General features: G+C 45.9%; 1 protein-coding gene across 1 annotated transcript; it reads left to right on the forward strand.

The window, feature by feature from the left end:
* The first annotated feature begins 3,255 nt into the window (after positions 1-3,255).
* nme3 (NME/NM23 nucleoside diphosphate kinase 3) lies at positions 3,256-15,941 on the forward strand. Its single transcript, XM_078240822.1, has 5 exons — positions 3,256-3,431; positions 5,450-5,580; positions 7,772-7,873; positions 9,692-9,804; positions 14,317-15,941. The coding sequence occupies exons 1-5, from the start codon at positions 3,386-3,388 to the stop codon at positions 14,432-14,434; spliced, it is 510 nt and encodes a 169-aa protein (XP_078096948.1). The 5' UTR covers positions 3,256-3,385; the 3' UTR covers positions 14,435-15,941.
* The last annotated feature ends 1,672 nt before the right edge of the window (positions 15,942-17,613 follow it).

A 17,613-nucleotide genomic window follows, 5' to 3' on the forward strand; every position in this document is an offset into this window, starting at 1 on the left:
CCATCCTCACTCCTCTGGTCCATTCCCTCCCCACCTACATCCGGGATTCCTCTGATGCCCTGTATAATATTGACAACTTCCAATTCGCAGGCCCTAATCCCCTCCTATTCACCAGGGATGTGCAATCTCTCTACACCTCCATCCCACACAACGGCCTGAGAGCTCTTCACTTCTTTCTTGAAAAGAGGCCTGCACAATTCCCATCCACCACCACTCTCCTCCGCCTGGCTGAACTCGTTCTATCTCTCAACAACTTCTCCTTTAACTCATCCCACTTTCTCCAAATCAAAGGTGGAGCAAAGGGTACCTGCATGGGTCCTAGCTACGCTTGTCTTTTTATGGGGTATGTGGAATATTCCTTGTTCCAGGCCTACCCGGGTCCCCTCCCACAACTCCTTTACCAGTACATCAATGACTATTTTGGTGCCACTTCATGCTCTCGTCTGGACCTGGAAAAATTCATCAACTTTGCTTTCAGTTTCTACCCCTCCATCACCTTCACCTGGTCCATCTCAGACACTTCCCTTCCCTTCCTTGATCTTTCTGTCTCCATTTCCGGCAATAGACTATCTACCAATATCCATTACAAGCCCACTGACTCCCACAGCTATCTGGACTACACTCTTCACACCCTACATCTTATAAGGACTCCATCCTTGTCTCTCAGCTCCTTCGCCTTCGTCACATTTGTTCCGATGATGCCACTTTCCAAAGTGGTGCTTCTAATATGTGCTCCTTCTTCCTCAACCGTGGATTCCCATCTACAGTTGTCGACAGGATCTTCAACGACGTGCAATCCATCTCACACGCCACGATCCTCACCTCCTCCCCTCCATCCCAGAACAAGGATAGAGTCCCCCTTGTTCGCACATTTCACCCTGCCAGCTTCCACATGCAAAGCATAATCCTCCGCCATTTTCTCCAACTCCAGCGTGATGCCACCATCAAACACATCTTCCCTTCACTCCCTCTGTCAGCATTCCGCAGAGACTGTTCCCTCCGGGATAACCTAGTCCACTCCTCCACTATACCCAACACCTCTCCTGTCAACCATGGCATCTTCCCATGCAACCACAGAAAATGTAACACCTGCCCCTTTACCTCTTTCATGTTCACCATCCAAGGTCCAAAGCACTCGTTCCAGGTTAAGCAGCGTTTCACTTACACCTCTTTCAATTTGGTCTACTGCATTCGTTGCTCCCAATGTAGTCTCCTCTACATCGGAGAGACCAAGCGTAGACTGGGTGATTGCTTTGCTGAGCACCTTCGGTTTGTGCTCAATCAGGACCCTGACCTTCCGGTTGCTTGCCATTTTAACACACGATCCTGCTCCCATGCCCACATGTCTGTCCTTGGCCTGCTGCTATGTTCCAATGAAGCCCAGCGCAAACTGGAGGAACAGCATCTCATCTTCCGGCTAGGCACTTTAGAGCCTTCCGGTCTCAACATCGAATTCAACAACTTCAGATGATTTGCTCTACCCCACCTCAACCCCTTTGTTTTCATTTTTAACTGTTCCCTACCTTTTATTTCTTTATTGTCTTTACTTTTCTTCCTCCCCCCCCCCACTCTTTCCCACTATTTTATCCCCCCTTCCCTTCCTTTTCTCCCCCTGCTTTCCCTTTTCTACATTCTACCTCAGTCCCATTCCCCCCTTTCCCCAAACATCTCTATCTGTCTCAGCTTACAGCTTCTCTGACGTTTGGCCATTCACACCCTTCATTCTCTCTGTGGACTGCCATTAGCAGCCTCCTCCCCTGGTTTCTGTGGCTATGACTCATCTTTCATTCCCTCACTCTGCAGTATAAATATCTGTCATGATGTGGAGATGCCAGCGTTGGACTGGGGTAAGCACAGTAAGAAGTCTCACAACACCAGGTTAAAGTCCAACAGGTTTATTTGGTAGCAAATACCATAAGCTTTCGGAGCACTGCTCCTTCGTCAGATGGAGTGGTCTCTGTTCTCAAACAGTGCACAGACACAGAAAGACACAGAGCTGGCTGTAGAGATTTGCATTCTAATCAGTATTCTGTAATTTGATTTCTGTGTCTGTTTGCACTGTTTGAGAGCACATTTCCACTCCATCTGACGAAGGAGCAGCGCTCCGAAAGCTTATGGTATTTGCTACCAAATAAACCTGTTGGACTTTAACCTGGTGTTGTGAGACTTCTTACTGTATAAATATCTCCCATTTTTATGCCTTTTAGCTTTGACAAAGGGTCATCTGGACTCGAAACATCAGCTCTTTTCTCTCCTTACAGATGCTGCCAGACCCGCTGAGATTTTCCAGCATTTTCTCTTCTGGTTTCAGATGTTAATCTAACGGGTGCACAGTTTCCTACTTTATGCCAAACCTTTCTGAAAGATGTCTGAGCTGGGGAAATGGGGGAGGCCGTAAAATCCGGAAAGTTCTAGAAACTCTGGGCGGTTTGAGGTAAACCATACCAGAGGCTGGCCCCCACGGGAGGTTAAGGGAGAGTTGTGAGGAATAAACATGAATAATTATGTCAAATGGCGGAGCAGGTTACAGGGATGTCATTCATTCCCCTCAGGCTGCCGAGCGTCCCTCAGCGACTCCATCCCCGGGATTCCCGCCAAAAAGCGGCTCGGGAAAGTCAGTGTGCTCCTGCCAGTCGCTAGGGGGAGGCAGTGTGCTCCTCCCAGTCGCGGGGGGAAGTCAGTGTGCTCCTCCCAGACGCCGGGGGGGGAGTCAGTGTGCTCCTCCCAGTCGCTAGGGGGAGGCAGTGTGCTCCTCCCAGTCGCGGGGGGAAGTCAGTGTGCTCCTCCCAGACGCCGGGGGGGGAGTCAGTGTGCTCCTCCCAGACGCCGGGGGGGAAGTCAGTGTGCTCCTCCCAGTCGCTAGGGGGAGTCAGTGTGCTCCTCCCAGTCGCTAGGGGGAGGCAGTGTGCTCCTCCCAGACGCCGGGGGGGGGGAGTCAGTGTGCTCCTCCCAGTCGCTAGGGGGAGTCAGTGTGCTCCTCCCAGTCGCTCGGGGGAGTCAGTGTGCTCCTCCCAGTCGCTAGGGGGAGTCAATGTGCCCCTCCCAGTTGCCGGGGGGGGGGGAGTCAGTGTGCTCCTCCCAGTCGCTAGGGGGAGTCAGTGTGCTCCTCCCAGTCGCTAGGGGGAGGCAGTGTGCTCCTCCGAGTCGGTAAGGGGATGCAGTTTGCTCCTCCCAGTCGCCAGGGGGCGCCCGGTTCCCGGATCTGCGCGCCAACCGTGGACGCGCGCGCTCCAAGCACGTTGCCTGATTGGAGGTGACGTCAACGTGCGCGCCCCCAGCAGCGTCGCCCGCGCTCTTGCCTGGATCTGACGCAGATACGGGTGCCCGCGGCAGCGTCGCCGTGCGCGCTCCAGCTGTTGGTGGAAAGGGCGCTGAGGAAGGCGGCATGATCTGCGTGGCGTTGACCGTCTTTGCCTACATGTTCCAGGCGGGTGAGAGAGGGGATAACCGGGGCCTCTGTAGGCCGGGAATGGGAAGGAGCCTCCGCCCCCCCCCCGGTGTCAGACTCAACTCGGGGCTGGGAGGAGCCCTCAGGCAGCAGGGGCTTGGACACCGGCAGCTGGGGGGGGAGCTCAGTGAGAGAGGGCAGTGCCTGGGTGCACACTGTGTGTCTGCACTGTGATAGCACTGCACTGCACAATGAACATTCATTCACCTACACAGCAAGGGCATTGCCTTAGAATGAGAGTCAGGGTGGCACGATGGTTATCACTGCTGCCTCACAGCGCCAGGGACCCAGGTTCGATTCCCAGCTTGGGTCACTGTCTGTGCGGAGTCCGCACGTTCTCCCCATGTCTGCATGGGTTTCCTCCGGGTGCTCCGGTTCCCCCCACAGTCCCGAGATGTACGGGTTAGGTGGATTGACCATGCTAAATTGCCGCTTAGTGTCAGGGGGATTAGCTAGGGTAAATGCATGGGGATAGGGCCTGGGTGGGATTGTGGTCAGTGCAGACTCGATGGGCCGAATGGCCTCCTTCTGCACTGTAGGATTCTATGAATCTAATTAAGAATAGAAGTTAGCAAATTCAGCCCTTGGAGCCAGCACTGCCATTCAATCAGATCATGGCTGATCTCTCCCTGGTCTCAAATCCACCTCCCCACCTGTTTCCCTTATCCGTCTTTCCCATTTTTGTATTAGAAATATGTCCATCTCTCTCTTGAAACCATTCAGCGGTTCAGGCTCCATCCCGCTATGCCGCCTCACAGGGCCCAGTTTGATTCCTGGCTTGGGTCACTGTCTGTGTGGAGTCTGCACGTTCTCCCCGTGTCTGCGTGGGTTTCCTCCCACAGGCCGAAAGACGTGCTGGTTAGGTGCCGTGCTAAATTCTCCCTCAGTGTACCCGAACCAGGTGCCAGTGTGTGGCAGCTAGGGCATTATCACAATAACTTCATTGCAGTGTTAATGTAAGCCTACTTATGACATAATAAATAAACTTAAAACTATGGAACTCTTTTTCCCCTCCTAAAAGTTGTTAAGGCTCAATTAATTGAGCATTTCAAAACTAAGATAGATAGATTTATGATTATTCAAGGGGTTAGGGAGGTAACTGGAGGTGAACAATGAATGGCGGCGGACCAGGCTTGAGAGATTGAATGGCCCTCATGCGTCTCTTATTACTGTCTTTGCTGTACTTAGATCGCTGCATGTAGAATAGGCTGAATTAAAAACTAAAATGTTAGCAACCAAATATTTATAAGTGAACAAGATTATATTAACCATGGCTCAGTCTTGTGAGCCAAATTGTTGTGGGTTCAAGCCTCACCAGTGACTTGAGCACAGAATGTAGGCTCACATTTCAGTGCCGTACCGAGGGAAAGCTGCACTGTCAGAGGTGCCTTCTTGGGGTGATATGGTGGCACAGTGGTTAGCACTGTTGCCTCACAGCGCTAGGGACCCCCGGATTCGATTCCTAGCTTTGGTCACTGTGTGGAGTTTGCCTGTTCTCCCCGTGACTGCGTGGGTTTCCTCCGGGTGCTCTGGTTTCCTCCCACAGTCCAAAGACATGCTGGTTAGGGTGCACTGACCATGCTAAATTCTCCCTCAGTGTACCCGAACAGGTGCTGGAGTGTGGCGACTAGGGGATTTTCACAGTAACTTCATTGCAGTGTTAATGTAAGACTACTTGTGACTAATAAATAAACTTAAAACTTTCAGATGTCACATTTACCATTAAAAAGGCACTAGTTCAAAGCCAAATTGGAGTTCTTCCTGGTGCCTGCCCAATATCTATCCTCAGCTATGATCGCTAGAACAGAATTATCTGGCCTATTATCACATTGGTGTTTGTGGGATCTTGCTGTGTGTCAATTGACTTGCGTTTATTGGGTTACAAGAGTGAGTGTGTGCTTCATTAGCTGTAAAGCACTCTGCAGTATCCTGTGGTTGGTGGAAGGTGTGCTGTGAATGCAAGTATTTCTTTTCAAAGTTTTGCATTTCCTGTTCACTTAGTAATTACTGGAATACACGAACGCACCTTCATAGCTATCAAACCAGATGGAGTTCAGCGTCGTCTGGTTGGAGAAATCATACGGAGATTTGAGCGGAAGGGATTTAAACTGGTTGGAATGAAATTAATGCAGGTACAGTACCTAGAGTGTGTTTCTAGATATAGTGAAGCCTGGGTGTAATTTGGTACAAGTAGTGTTATTGTGTACGGACATAGAATCATTTAAAGTGGACAGAGTTTTGCTTCAAAACATGCTGATTTTCTGATTTATTGATCTGGGTGAAGCATATAATTTGGAGCCCCTGCCAACATGAAGTGAGACCTAAATTTAAACAGATATTCAATATATTTGCCTTTTAAGAATACAAGGATAGAAGCAGAAGTGGATATTTACTCTTCAAGCCTGCTCCACTATTCAGTAAGATCTTAAACTTGACTCCAATTTCTCACACTGTCCCCATATCCCACCTAGTACCCAAAAAAATGTTTATTTTATTCATTCATGGGAATCGCTGGCTGGCCAGCATTTATTGCCCATCCCTAGTTGTCCTTGGAGGGCAGTTGAGAGTCAACCACATTGCTGTGGAGTCCCATGTAGGCCAGACCGGGTACGGACAGCGATTTCCTTCCCTAAAGGACATTAGTGAACCAGATGGGTTTTTCCAACAATCGACAATGGTTTCACGGTCATCAGTCAATTCTTAATTCCAGATTTTTGTTTTACCAAATTCAAATTCCACCATCTGCCATGGTGGGATTTGAATCTGGGTCCCCAGAACATGAGCTGAATTTCTGGATTAAAAATCTAGTAATAATACCACTAGGCCATCGCCTCCCCTAAAAAACAAATACTCAATGACTGAATCTTCTGGGGTCGTGAATTCCAAAGATTCACAATACTTGAGTGGAAAAATAATCTTTGTCTTGGTCCTAAATGGCCAACCCTTACTCTGAGACAGTGAACCCATGTTGTTGATTCCCCAGACAGAGGAAACATTTGCTTGCCTTTCTAACTACAAAGCCAGGATATAAATTGAAGAATGTTTTTACCCATGGTTTAAAAGGCTGATTTGCATCTTTGTAGTAAGATGTTTTACATATCTCTCAGCCCCAATGGTGTAGAGGATTTTAATTTCATTATATAACCAACTGGATTGTATGTAGCAGAGCACTGATCTTCATAGAGGCATTTCCCAGATTAAATGATTCAATGAATTCATTCCAATAAGTTATGTTGAAAACCAAAATGTCATGTTCAAATATGGATGAGGGGTGAGAGAGAGGATAGGCTGGATTGGGAAAGAACCTGGTTTTTGACAGAGCTGGGAGGTGCCCTTACCCGGCAGGGGCTTGGGCACAGGTAGTCAACTCCATGAGAATGGGTATACACCCAATGGCCGTGTATCTGCACTCTGTGTTTCTTCAGAAGGAACTCTTCGAAATGTAGCTAATGAAAATACAACAAAACTTACTCCAACTTATAAATCGAAGAAAGGGTTTAATAAAGAAACATCATTACTCCAAACTTGGGGCCTCGCCCTGGGCCACTCCAAGCTTCCCACAATTCTACAAACTTCCTTATTTATAGTGAATCAGCTGGTCAGCTGACTATTAAATCACTCTAATTGGTTCCATGGTTTACTGGGTCAGCTGACCCTTACATCCCATTGGTTGTTCCCATTGGTCACATTGCATCCAATACAAAGTTGTCACCGGTTACATTCTAAAACTCTGCAGTATATTAATATTCTCCTAAGTCATGTCCAAATATGTGGCAACTCTTGCTAAGACTTGGAGAGGAATCAGGTATGTTGTGCATTAATTAAATAAATTTTAATATTTTGATGTACTGATAATCTAACAATGCTTTGGCTCGCCTTGCTGCACGGATCAAGAATGTACGGGTACAGTGTCTCAAACGGCCGCCTTGAGACCAAGGAAGTGTCAGATTTCAGATCTCGCTGGATTCCGCGTCAGATGGTTCAGATCAAGGGTTGAGTTGGGTGGGGTTAAGGGTCACTCAGAACGTGGGAATAGACTGGCACACAAGTGATGAAAGTGATAACTAGCCAGGCACCTGACTATGCCGATGCAGCACTTAGCCATATTGTACAGGTAAGTTTTAATTCCAGTTAAAATTGATGCGTTGCACATTCTACAAATGTCTGGTTTTCAGACAATGCTGGTTTATGGACAGCTGGATTTGGGACACTGTTCTAGATAACATCCAGATAGTTTGACATAACTTTTATACTTTACTCCAGTGTTTGATGGAATAAGGCTAATAAATTAAGTAATGGCTGTCCATGTTTTTTTTAATCTAGGCTTCGGAAAACTTGTTAAGAGATCACTACATTGACCTCAAAGACCGTCCTTTCTATAATGGATTGGTGAAATACATGAGCTCTGGCCCCCTGGTTGCTATGGTATGTTACAGCAGTCAGAGTATATGGTATCTTTCTTCTGTTTGTGTCAAGTCTACTTGCCAAGATCAAAGAAGCAGCTGGTTGGTTCATTCCCTGGTGTCACCTAGCTGTTTGTTGGTCAACCCTTAGGTGCAGTTGGTGATCCGAGTTTTCACCCCAGCTTAACTATCCTTGAGGATTGGGGTGAGGGTCACAACCACTTACTGCCTCCCATTGATAATGTAGCTGTGACTGAGAAATAACTCGGGCGGCACAGTGGTTAGCACTGCTGCCTCACAGCGCCAGGGACCTGGGTTTGATTCCAGCCTCGGGTCACTGTCAGTGTGGAGTCTGCACGTTCTCCCCGTGTCTACGTGGGTTTCCTCCCACAGTCCAAGGGTGTGCAGGTTAGGTTGACTGGCCACACAGACAGTGACCCGAGCCGGGAACCGAACCCGGGTCCCTGGCAACTAAAGGCTGTTAGTGTAAGAACTTGAGCCAGGTGGCTGATGTTTTCCACCCCTTTTCTAACAAACGTGAAAAGCTTCAAAGCTAGAATTTTATCAGTTGTACAAGCTGGAAGGTCGAATTGCTGATTTTGTAGCGAGTTACCTGATCAGCACAGATGAGGTGCAAGTAATTTTCCAATCTTAGCAAGCGACGAACTGCGTGAACTGCAATTGTCTCAACATCCTTGAGCTGGAATATCAAGTCAGAATTCTTTCTCCAGATCACTGTTAATGATTCATGCTGGAAAATAGGTTGTGGGCAGTGGTGGAGACAGCATTAGCCCTGGGTGATGCCCTCTATGGTTTGCTGACTTTCATTGACCAGATTCACTATTAAGAAGGAACTGCTTGGCTAAGCAAGTCACCATACTGAGAGGAAGAGCCAAACGTGGAACATTGTGTGTAGGGAACGAAGCATTTATAGATTTCCTACCAGTAATACGGTGTGCTTTGATCCCGAGTTGTATGAAATAGTCATAATTTCATCTACCTCATCGTTATAGATTATCTTTATTGAAGTTAAATATGGTTTCAGGCTATAATACTTTGAACAAAGCTTATAGTCAACTTCAAAGCATCTTGTCAGAATCCAATTTTCAAATATATATATTATATATATATATATACACACACACGTGTGTCACAAAGTGTTTATAGTTCATCAAAAACATTTGGGGCAGGATTTTCCAGCCATGCTCGCCCCAAAACCAGAAAATCCTGCCGAGGTCAACGGAACTTTGCATGGTCAGCCTCCCCCTTCCCCCCTCCCCCTTCCCCCCCCCCCCCCACCCCCGGCCACCCCGCCCTCCACCATCACCACCACTCCAATTCCCATGGCGGACAGGACAGAAAAATTCCTCCCATCATCTTCATCATCTTTAGGCACTGCTCTGAGGGCGGCACAGTGGTTAGCGCTGCTGCTGCCTCACAGCTCCAGGAACCTAGGTTCAATTCCGGCCTCGGGTCACTGACTGTGTGGAGTTTGCACCTTCTCCCTGTGTCTACATGGGTTTCCTCCGGGTGCTCCAATTTCCTCCCACACTTCAAAGACGTGTGGGTTAGGTTGATTGGCTGTGCTAAATTGACCATAGTGTCAAAAGGATTAGCAGGGTAAATATATGGGGTTATGGGAATAGGGCTTGGTGGAATTATGGTCAGTGCAGACTCGATGGGCCGAATGGCCTCCTTCTGCACTGTAAGGATTCTATGATTCTAAATCGCTGCTGTCAAGGAAGACTTTGTGGGCACGGCAACTTTAATCTAACACGTTAACTCTGTTATTTTTCAAGACAAGGCTCTGTTACTGACTGTGGTTTCCTCGTTGTTTCAGGTATGGCAAGGATTGGATGTTGTTAAAGTCACTCGAGCCATGCTAGGGGAGACCAATCCTGCAGATTCTGCACCAGGCACCATCAGAGGGGACTTCTGTGTTGAAGTGGGCAGGTGGGTATTTTCCTGGTTTGAATATATTAGGAGAAAGTGAGGTTGATTCTCTGCTTAATGGAATGTTCATGGCAGGCCTCAATGAAACTGATTTTAAATCCTTTTAAGATAGCTAAGCAATTCATTTATAAGCGTAGAACATTTTGTGTGTAAGCTGAAAGAGGTTTCCTCCATTATTTAAGCAAACTGAGAGGGCGGCACGGTGGTACAGTGGTTAGCACTGCTGCCTCACAGCATCAAGGATCCGGGTTCAATTCTGGCCTTGGGTCATTGTCTGTATGGAGTCTGCATGTTCACCACGTGTCTGCGTGGGTTTCCTCCGGGTGCTCCGGTTTCCTCCCACAGTCCAAAGATGTGCGGGTTAGGTGGATTGGCCGTGCTAAATTGACCCTAGTGACTGAGGATTAGCAGGGTAAATATGTGGGGTTACGGGAATAGGGTCTGGGTGGGATTGTGGTCGGTGCAGACTCGATGGGCCGAATGGTTTCCTTCTGCACTGTAGGGATGCGATGATTCTATGAAACTCGAGAATTATAGATCAGCTGTTTAACATCCATTGTGTGGAAATGATAAGAGTCTACAATAAGGACAGAGTGTGTGAATACCTGAAAAATATTCAGCTGATCAGAGAGAACCAACATGAATTTATAAAGGGTAGATCATGTCTGATGAACATGGTTGAATGTTTTGAAAAGGTGACTAAAGTAATGGATGGAGGAATGAAACTTACTGAATACTGAGAGGCCTGGATAGAGTGGACGTGGAGAGAATGTTTCCACCAGTGGGAGAGACTAGAACTCAAAGACACAACCTCAGAGCGAATGGGCGCTCCTTTAAAACTGAGATGAGGAGGAATTTCTTCAGCCAAAGAGTGGTGAATCTGTGGAACTCTTTGCCACAGAAGGCTGTGGAGTTCAGGTCATTGAGTGTCTTTAAGACAGAGATAGATAGGTTCTTGATCAATAAGGAGATCAGGGGTTATGGGGAGAAGGCAGGAGAATGGGGATGAGAATCATATCAGCCATGATTGAATGGTGGAGCAGACTCGAGTGGCCCAATTCTGCTCATAGAGAACATAGAACAGTACAGCACAGAACAGGCCCTTCGGCCCACGATGTTGTGCCGAGCTTTATCTGAAACTAAGATCAAGCTATCCCACTCCCTATCATCCTGGTGTGCTCCATGTGCCTATCCAATAACCGCTTAAATGTTCCTAAAGTGTCTGACTCCACTATCACTATCACTGCAGGCAGTCCATTCCACACCCCAACCACTCTCTGCGTAAAGAACCTACCTCCTAAAGAACCTGCTCCTATATCTTATGGTCTTAGGAATGTCTTTGGATATTATTTATGTGGACTTCCAGAAAGCATTCACTAAAGTTCCTCTTTAGATACTGTTTGCTAAGTTTGAACCTCATTGCAGTGAATGCAAGATATTGACCTGGTTTAGAAAATTAGCTGAGTGGCAGATTAAGGATCATGGGTAGGTTTGACTAATGGTGTTCGCAAAGGTATGGGCTGGGGGGGGCTCAACTGTGCACCATATATATGAATGATCTAAATGATGAGATACAAAGGATATACAGCACAGAAACAGGCCGTTTGACCCAAAGGGATTTTTACTCTGCTTGAGCATCCAATGTTTCTCATCTAAACCTATCGCTGTGGGTGGGATTTTATGGCCTCGCTCGGGCGAGACTGGAAATTCCCACCCGAGGTCAACGGAGATTTCCGTTGTCGGACCCTCGCCTGCTCGGATTCTGGGCAGGCAAAGTGGTAGAGTTCCAGCCTATCTCTCTCTATTCTCCTTAAATGTGTCGATACTATTCACCTCAACCGTAGAAATGTTCAAAATCATGAGAGGACTAAACAGGGTAGATAGGCAGAAACTTCCCATTCTCAAAAGAATCAAGAACAGCAGGGCAAAGATTCAAAATGATTGACAAATGTGATGTGAGAAAAATCGTTTTCACACAGCGAGTGGTTGGGGGTCTGGAATGCACTGCCTAAGAGTGTGGTGGAGGCAGGGTCGATCGAGGCAACCGAGAGGGCGTGCAGTAGATGATTATTTGAATAGAAACAATGTGCGGAGGAGGTATGGGGAAAAGGCAGGGGAACGGCACTAAGTCCTGATGCCCACTTGGAGAGCCAGTGCAGACACGATGGGCTGAATGGCCTCCTGTGCTGTAACAACTGCTTCTGTGACCACTTCCTGTAATAGTGACTTCCACATTCTCAGCACTCTTTAGTTGAAGAGCTTTCTTCTGATTCCCTTCTGGATTTCTTGGTGACGATCTTACATTGATGCCTCCAGGAATGCTCTTCCCCAGAGGAAGAAATAATCTCTCTGCATCAAGATTTTTCATAATTTTAAGAGCTGTAGGTCACCCCTCAGCCCCCTTTTCACAGAATAGAATCCTACCGTGCAGAAGGAGGTCTTTCGACTCTTTGAGTCTGCACCAACCACAATCTCACCCAGGCCCTATCCCCAAAACCTCATACATTTATCCTAGCTAGTCCCCCTGACACTAAGAGGCAATTTAGCATGGCCAATCCACCTAACCCACACATCTTTGGACTGTGGGAGGAAACCGGAGCACCCGGAGGAAACCCACGCAGACACGGGGAGAATGTGCAAACTCCACACAGACAGTGACCCAAGGCCGGAGTTGAACCCGGGTCCCTGGCGCTGTGCCTCCCAATGGGGACAAGAGGAAAGAGATCCAGCTTGTTTCCTGATACGTATACCCTCGTGTTTCTGGATGAATAGAAAGCCACCTATCCAAGTTTTCCAGTGACACACTGATAGATATGTGGCATTGTAAACATAAAAATACAAAGATGTTAATATAATTCAGTAAATGGCCAATGACTTGGTAAGTGGATTTTAATGTAGGCAAATGTGAAGTCATCTATGGGCCTAAATAGGATAGAACAAGGTACTTCCTGAATGCTGAAGTCAGAGCAGTGGTGGCCCAAAGGGACTTGGGGATGGTCCACAGATAATTAAAATATCACAAACTGGGATTGAAAATAACAAGAAAGGCAAACGGCATGCTAGCCTTTATATTTAACAAGGGAGTAGAGGTTATGCTTCAGTTATACAAAGAGCTGGTTAGATCACACCTAGATTACTGTGAGCAATTCTGGGCACCACACCTTAGGAAGAATGTGTTAGCCTCAGCGAGAGTGCGTGGTAGATTAATCAGTATGTTTAAATAACAGAGACTAGGATTGTATTCACTGAAATTTAGACTAAGGGGAAGTTTCAGATAAGGGGAACACACCAGACAGACACACGCTGTTGGTACGGAGGCCTGGGACTAAAAGGCTTTCCTCGGTTGGGTCTGGATTAGGGAACCATTGCAAAAGCATAGAAACCAGTTCAATCTGGGGGCAACTGGGAGAGTGTGTAACTTTGCATTGCTGTCCTGGAAATAGACCTGTTTAAAAGGTGCAGGCTAGCTTCAGACTCATTCTCCCTCAGCCTACAACTATTGGAATTAACAGCACACTAGCCAGGATCCCACTGAATGGCAGAATAGTGTCAGAGGCCCAAATAGCCAGGTCTTGTATCTAAAGTTCCTAGATAGGAGTTGTGCCTGCAGCAAATTTTAGCAGCTTTTCCGATCCTTGCAAATGCTTCCGTTGGCATGTACTGTAAAGATATCCCAGCATTGTTGGCTGCTCTACTGACTTACCCAAACAAATAAGTTAATTTATTCAGTGATTGGGCAGGTACTCCGTAATAAAGCTCTCTTTTTGAGCCCCACACAGAGTTAACCACCATAGAGAGATGTTCCTTCGAGAATAGTTCCTTCGCTAACATGGGCAGCACGATGGCATAATGGTTAGCACTGCTGTCTCACAGCTCCTGGGACCTGGGTTCGATTCCCGGCTAGAATCATTGTCTGTGTGGAGTCTGCACGTTCTGCCCAGGTTTCCTCCGTGGTGCTCCGGTTTCCTCCCATAGTCCAAAGATGTGCGGGTTAGGTACATTGGCCATGCTAACTTGCCCCTTAATGTCCCAGGATGCATAGTTTAGAAGGATTAGTGGGGTAAATATGTGGGGTTATGGGGATCGGGCCTAGGATTGTTGTCGGTGCAGGCTACACTGTAGGGTTTCTATGATTCTATCATTGTTCTCAAGTAGCGCCAGGATGCTTTATGATCAGCCCTGCAAAGGGAATCCATTTCTACCTGATCAAGAAAGGTACACAACTGACACGACCAGCTCAAAGTGTCCATCCAGGCAGTGTTCTATCTGTAGCAAACTTGCAGACGTGTGGCTGTGTTAGAGATGTTAACAAGTGTGGGGTCCAACTGTTCATTAATTTTAACCAGAAATCTAAGTTTGTAATGATGATGGGTGATCTGGAAATAGAAGGAATATCATTTTCTTTTACTCTTAGTTTCTGTACATCTGTAATCTCAGAGTTGAATGCGATGATGCCGCATGAATCTCTCTGAAGTATTTAACTTGGTTTGTTTATTTTGGTGCGCGGTGCAGGAATGTAATCCATGGCAGCGATTCCGTAGAGAGCGCCACACGTGAAATCTCTCTCTGGTTCTACCCAGAGGAGCTAACCTGCTGGAACGACTGTGCTGACCACTGGATATATGAGTAAACCAATCTTTTGACTGACTTCACTCAGGAACAACCTATCAATACTGAAGTACCATTGTTGCAATGTCCACGCTGCGACTGCCAGACCTCAGGATCATTGAATTATTCTTCATGCAAATACTTCCAAAACCATATCGATCCAGGCAGGGGGAGGGGCTCAACTGTATTGAGTGCAAGAATCCAGTTGCAATTTACCCAAAAGGTGTTTTTCAGCTGATTCTAGATCTGGAACATTAACCTGTCATTTTCCTTCTCCTGTGCTAATTGCTCTGCAGTGCATTCACACAATTTTCTGTTGTTATTTAGTTTGGAACTCCAGATATTTCTTTTTACCCAAAGTTTACTTTAACCTGTTGCAGGAGTGACATGGGCACAGTAACACTGGGGTCGCACTTGTACACGAGAGCCATTCAACTTGAGCAGACTCGAATGAAAAATGTTAAAACACTTAAGTTTTTGATTGTGTGAGGTGACCTTGTAACTGGTAATATGCCACCAACATTCCACAGTGCAGGGTGGGGGAAAATAACCTACAAGTCAGCTTCCATCTGACCCAATCTTTGGTCTGGATGTCAAAACTCGATTCCAGTCAAACTGTTTAAAGTACTGTTTTTAATCACTTAAAAAAAAGTAGATTTCTTCATTCCTGTATGTTTGGGGTTCTGCACAGAGCAGGTTGGATGCAGAAGAATAAGTTGAGAGCTTCTCCTAAACAAGCCCATTCTTGTGGAGTCAATAATGACTGAATGTAGTCATGAATTAAATGCTATTAATTGTCAGTGATTCTTACTGACAATTAATGGTGCTTTCGATTTTTTTAATGCAGTCCAACTATCAGTGCAATTGAAGGGTGCTTGGATTGGGATGTGGTTCATTCGGATTGGGTGCAGTGTTCATTACTGGGTGAAATTCAGTAAGAATTGGAGAGGCACTGATTATTACCTCCATCTGGTCACTACTACAATATTGATATTAATAACAAGGTATTAAATACTGAGATTGTTTTGAAACAACTAGCAAGACACTATCTCTGGTCCTGAGAGGGCAGCTTAAGCAGTGAACTAGATCTAAATGTGTTTAGTTAAATGTGGCGCAGGAGATTCTCTCTCGCCTCTTAATAACCAGAATTATGTTTGTACTGATTGTCAGAACGTGAAGCTAAAATGTCAGTGAAATGGGGAAAAACTGTTACTTGAAGCTAAAATGTAATTGGAAAAATTGTTTAATTCCATTCCTAGCATTCACTTTAATGGTTTTATTTTTGTTGCTGTACCTGTTGATTGTTGTCAGTCTGCCCAAGGTGAGACTAAGCACATTTATTTATATCTGTGTCACCTCTGCATTATTGCCTGAATTTAAAAGCTCTTTATTCATCATGATTATACCAGGGAAATACAGAACAAACCACGGTTTGTAGGAATTTGCACAGTACCATCCAATACTGTCTGTACAAGTGTACTTGAATTTGTGTTTTTTTTACAAATTACATTAAAGATGCACAATTCCACAAAGACATCTTGTCTGATTAATACTGAATGCAATCGATGGATTCTGGAGGTAATAGTGCCAGATATCTATTAAGGTACTGAACCATACCACAGGACACAGCCATTGAAATATATTACTATAAACTTACATGCAACTCTAGATTGATGCACTACTGGAAAGGGGTACAAAAGAGGTTTACCAGGATGTTGCCTGGTCTGGAGGGTATTAGCTATGAGGAGAGGTTGGATAAACATGGTTTGTTCTCACTGGAATGGCGGAGGTTGAGGGGTGACCTGATAGAGGTTTACAAGATTATGAGTGCCATGGACAGAGTGGATAGTCAGATGCTCTTTCCTAGGGTAGAAAAGTCAAGTACTAGGGGACATAAGTTTAAGGTGCGTGGGGAGAAGTTTAGAGGAGATGTGCGAGGCAAGCTTTTTTACACAGAGGGTGGTGAATGTCTGGAACGTGCTGCCCGGGGAGGTGGTGGGAGCAGGTATGATAGTGGCATTTAAGGGGCAACTAGACAAATACATGAATAGGATGGGAATGGAAGGATACGGACTCCGTAAGTGCATGCGGTTTTAGTTTAGGCAGGCATCATGATCGGTGCAGGCTTGGAGGGCCGAAGGGTCTGTACTTTTGTTCTTTGTTTACTGTTGTATTGATATTGTGTTTTGGATTATGCACACAACCTCTTGTTTATTTGTGGAATAGAATGATTAATTTTGTTTTGAGGATTGATAACTTTATGAGGCAGAAAATAAACATGCTAGATTCCAAAAACTATTAACACTACAATCAAGTGATACACATTGTATTGTACTGTTGTAGTAACCAAACTTTGCCACTGGCGGTCATTAGTTTTGAGTATGAGACTTGCAGGCTCAAATGATCAAAATTGAGTCCAAAACACTCTAAAGCAGTCCTGGATGTCTTGTGTTCTGTTCTGAGAAAATTTTTATTGCGTTTGTTTTACAAAACACTTGCTTCTCTTCCTGTGTGCAGCATCCTTTCCCGACATACACTATTGATAGTCGAGACAAGTGGACAGATAGAAAAACTTACTGATGAAAAAAGTACTTGCATTTACACAGTTTTTCACAATCACCGGATATCTCAAAGCATTTTACAGTATAGGAAGTATGGTATCTTGTAATGTGGCAGCTAGTTTGTATACAACAAACTCAAAGAACAGTACAGCACAGGAACAGGCCCTTTGGCCCACCAAGTCTATGCAGACCTAGATGCCTCTCTAATATCTTTTAGCCTCTTCGGGGTCCATATCCCTCTATTCCCTGTCTATTCATTTATCTATCCAGATGCCTTGTGAATGTTGTTATAATATCTGCTTCCACCACCTCCTCCAGCAGCGCGTTCCAGGCATTCACCACTCTGTGTGAAAAGCTTGCCCCTTACAGCTTTTCGAAACTTCCTCCATCTCACTTCCAACCTATGCCCCCGAGTAATTGACCCTTTAACCCCAGGAAGACGACTCTGACTATTCAAGCCTGTCATAATCTTGTAAATCTCTATCAGGTCCCCCCCTCATCCGCCGACGCTCCAATGAAAACAATCCCTCAAACAGCGATGTGATAATAACCAGATAATCTGTTTTTTGTAACGTCAATTGTGGGATAAATATTGGACAGGACACTGTGGATAAATCCCAAGCTAGTCTTTGAAATAGTG

Source organism: Mustelus asterias, chromosome 23 (assembly GCF_964213995.1).
Source record: "Mustelus asterias chromosome 23, sMusAst1.hap1.1, whole genome shotgun sequence".
NCBI classification, from domain to species: domain Eukaryota; kingdom Metazoa; phylum Chordata; class Chondrichthyes; order Carcharhiniformes; family Triakidae; genus Mustelus; species Mustelus asterias.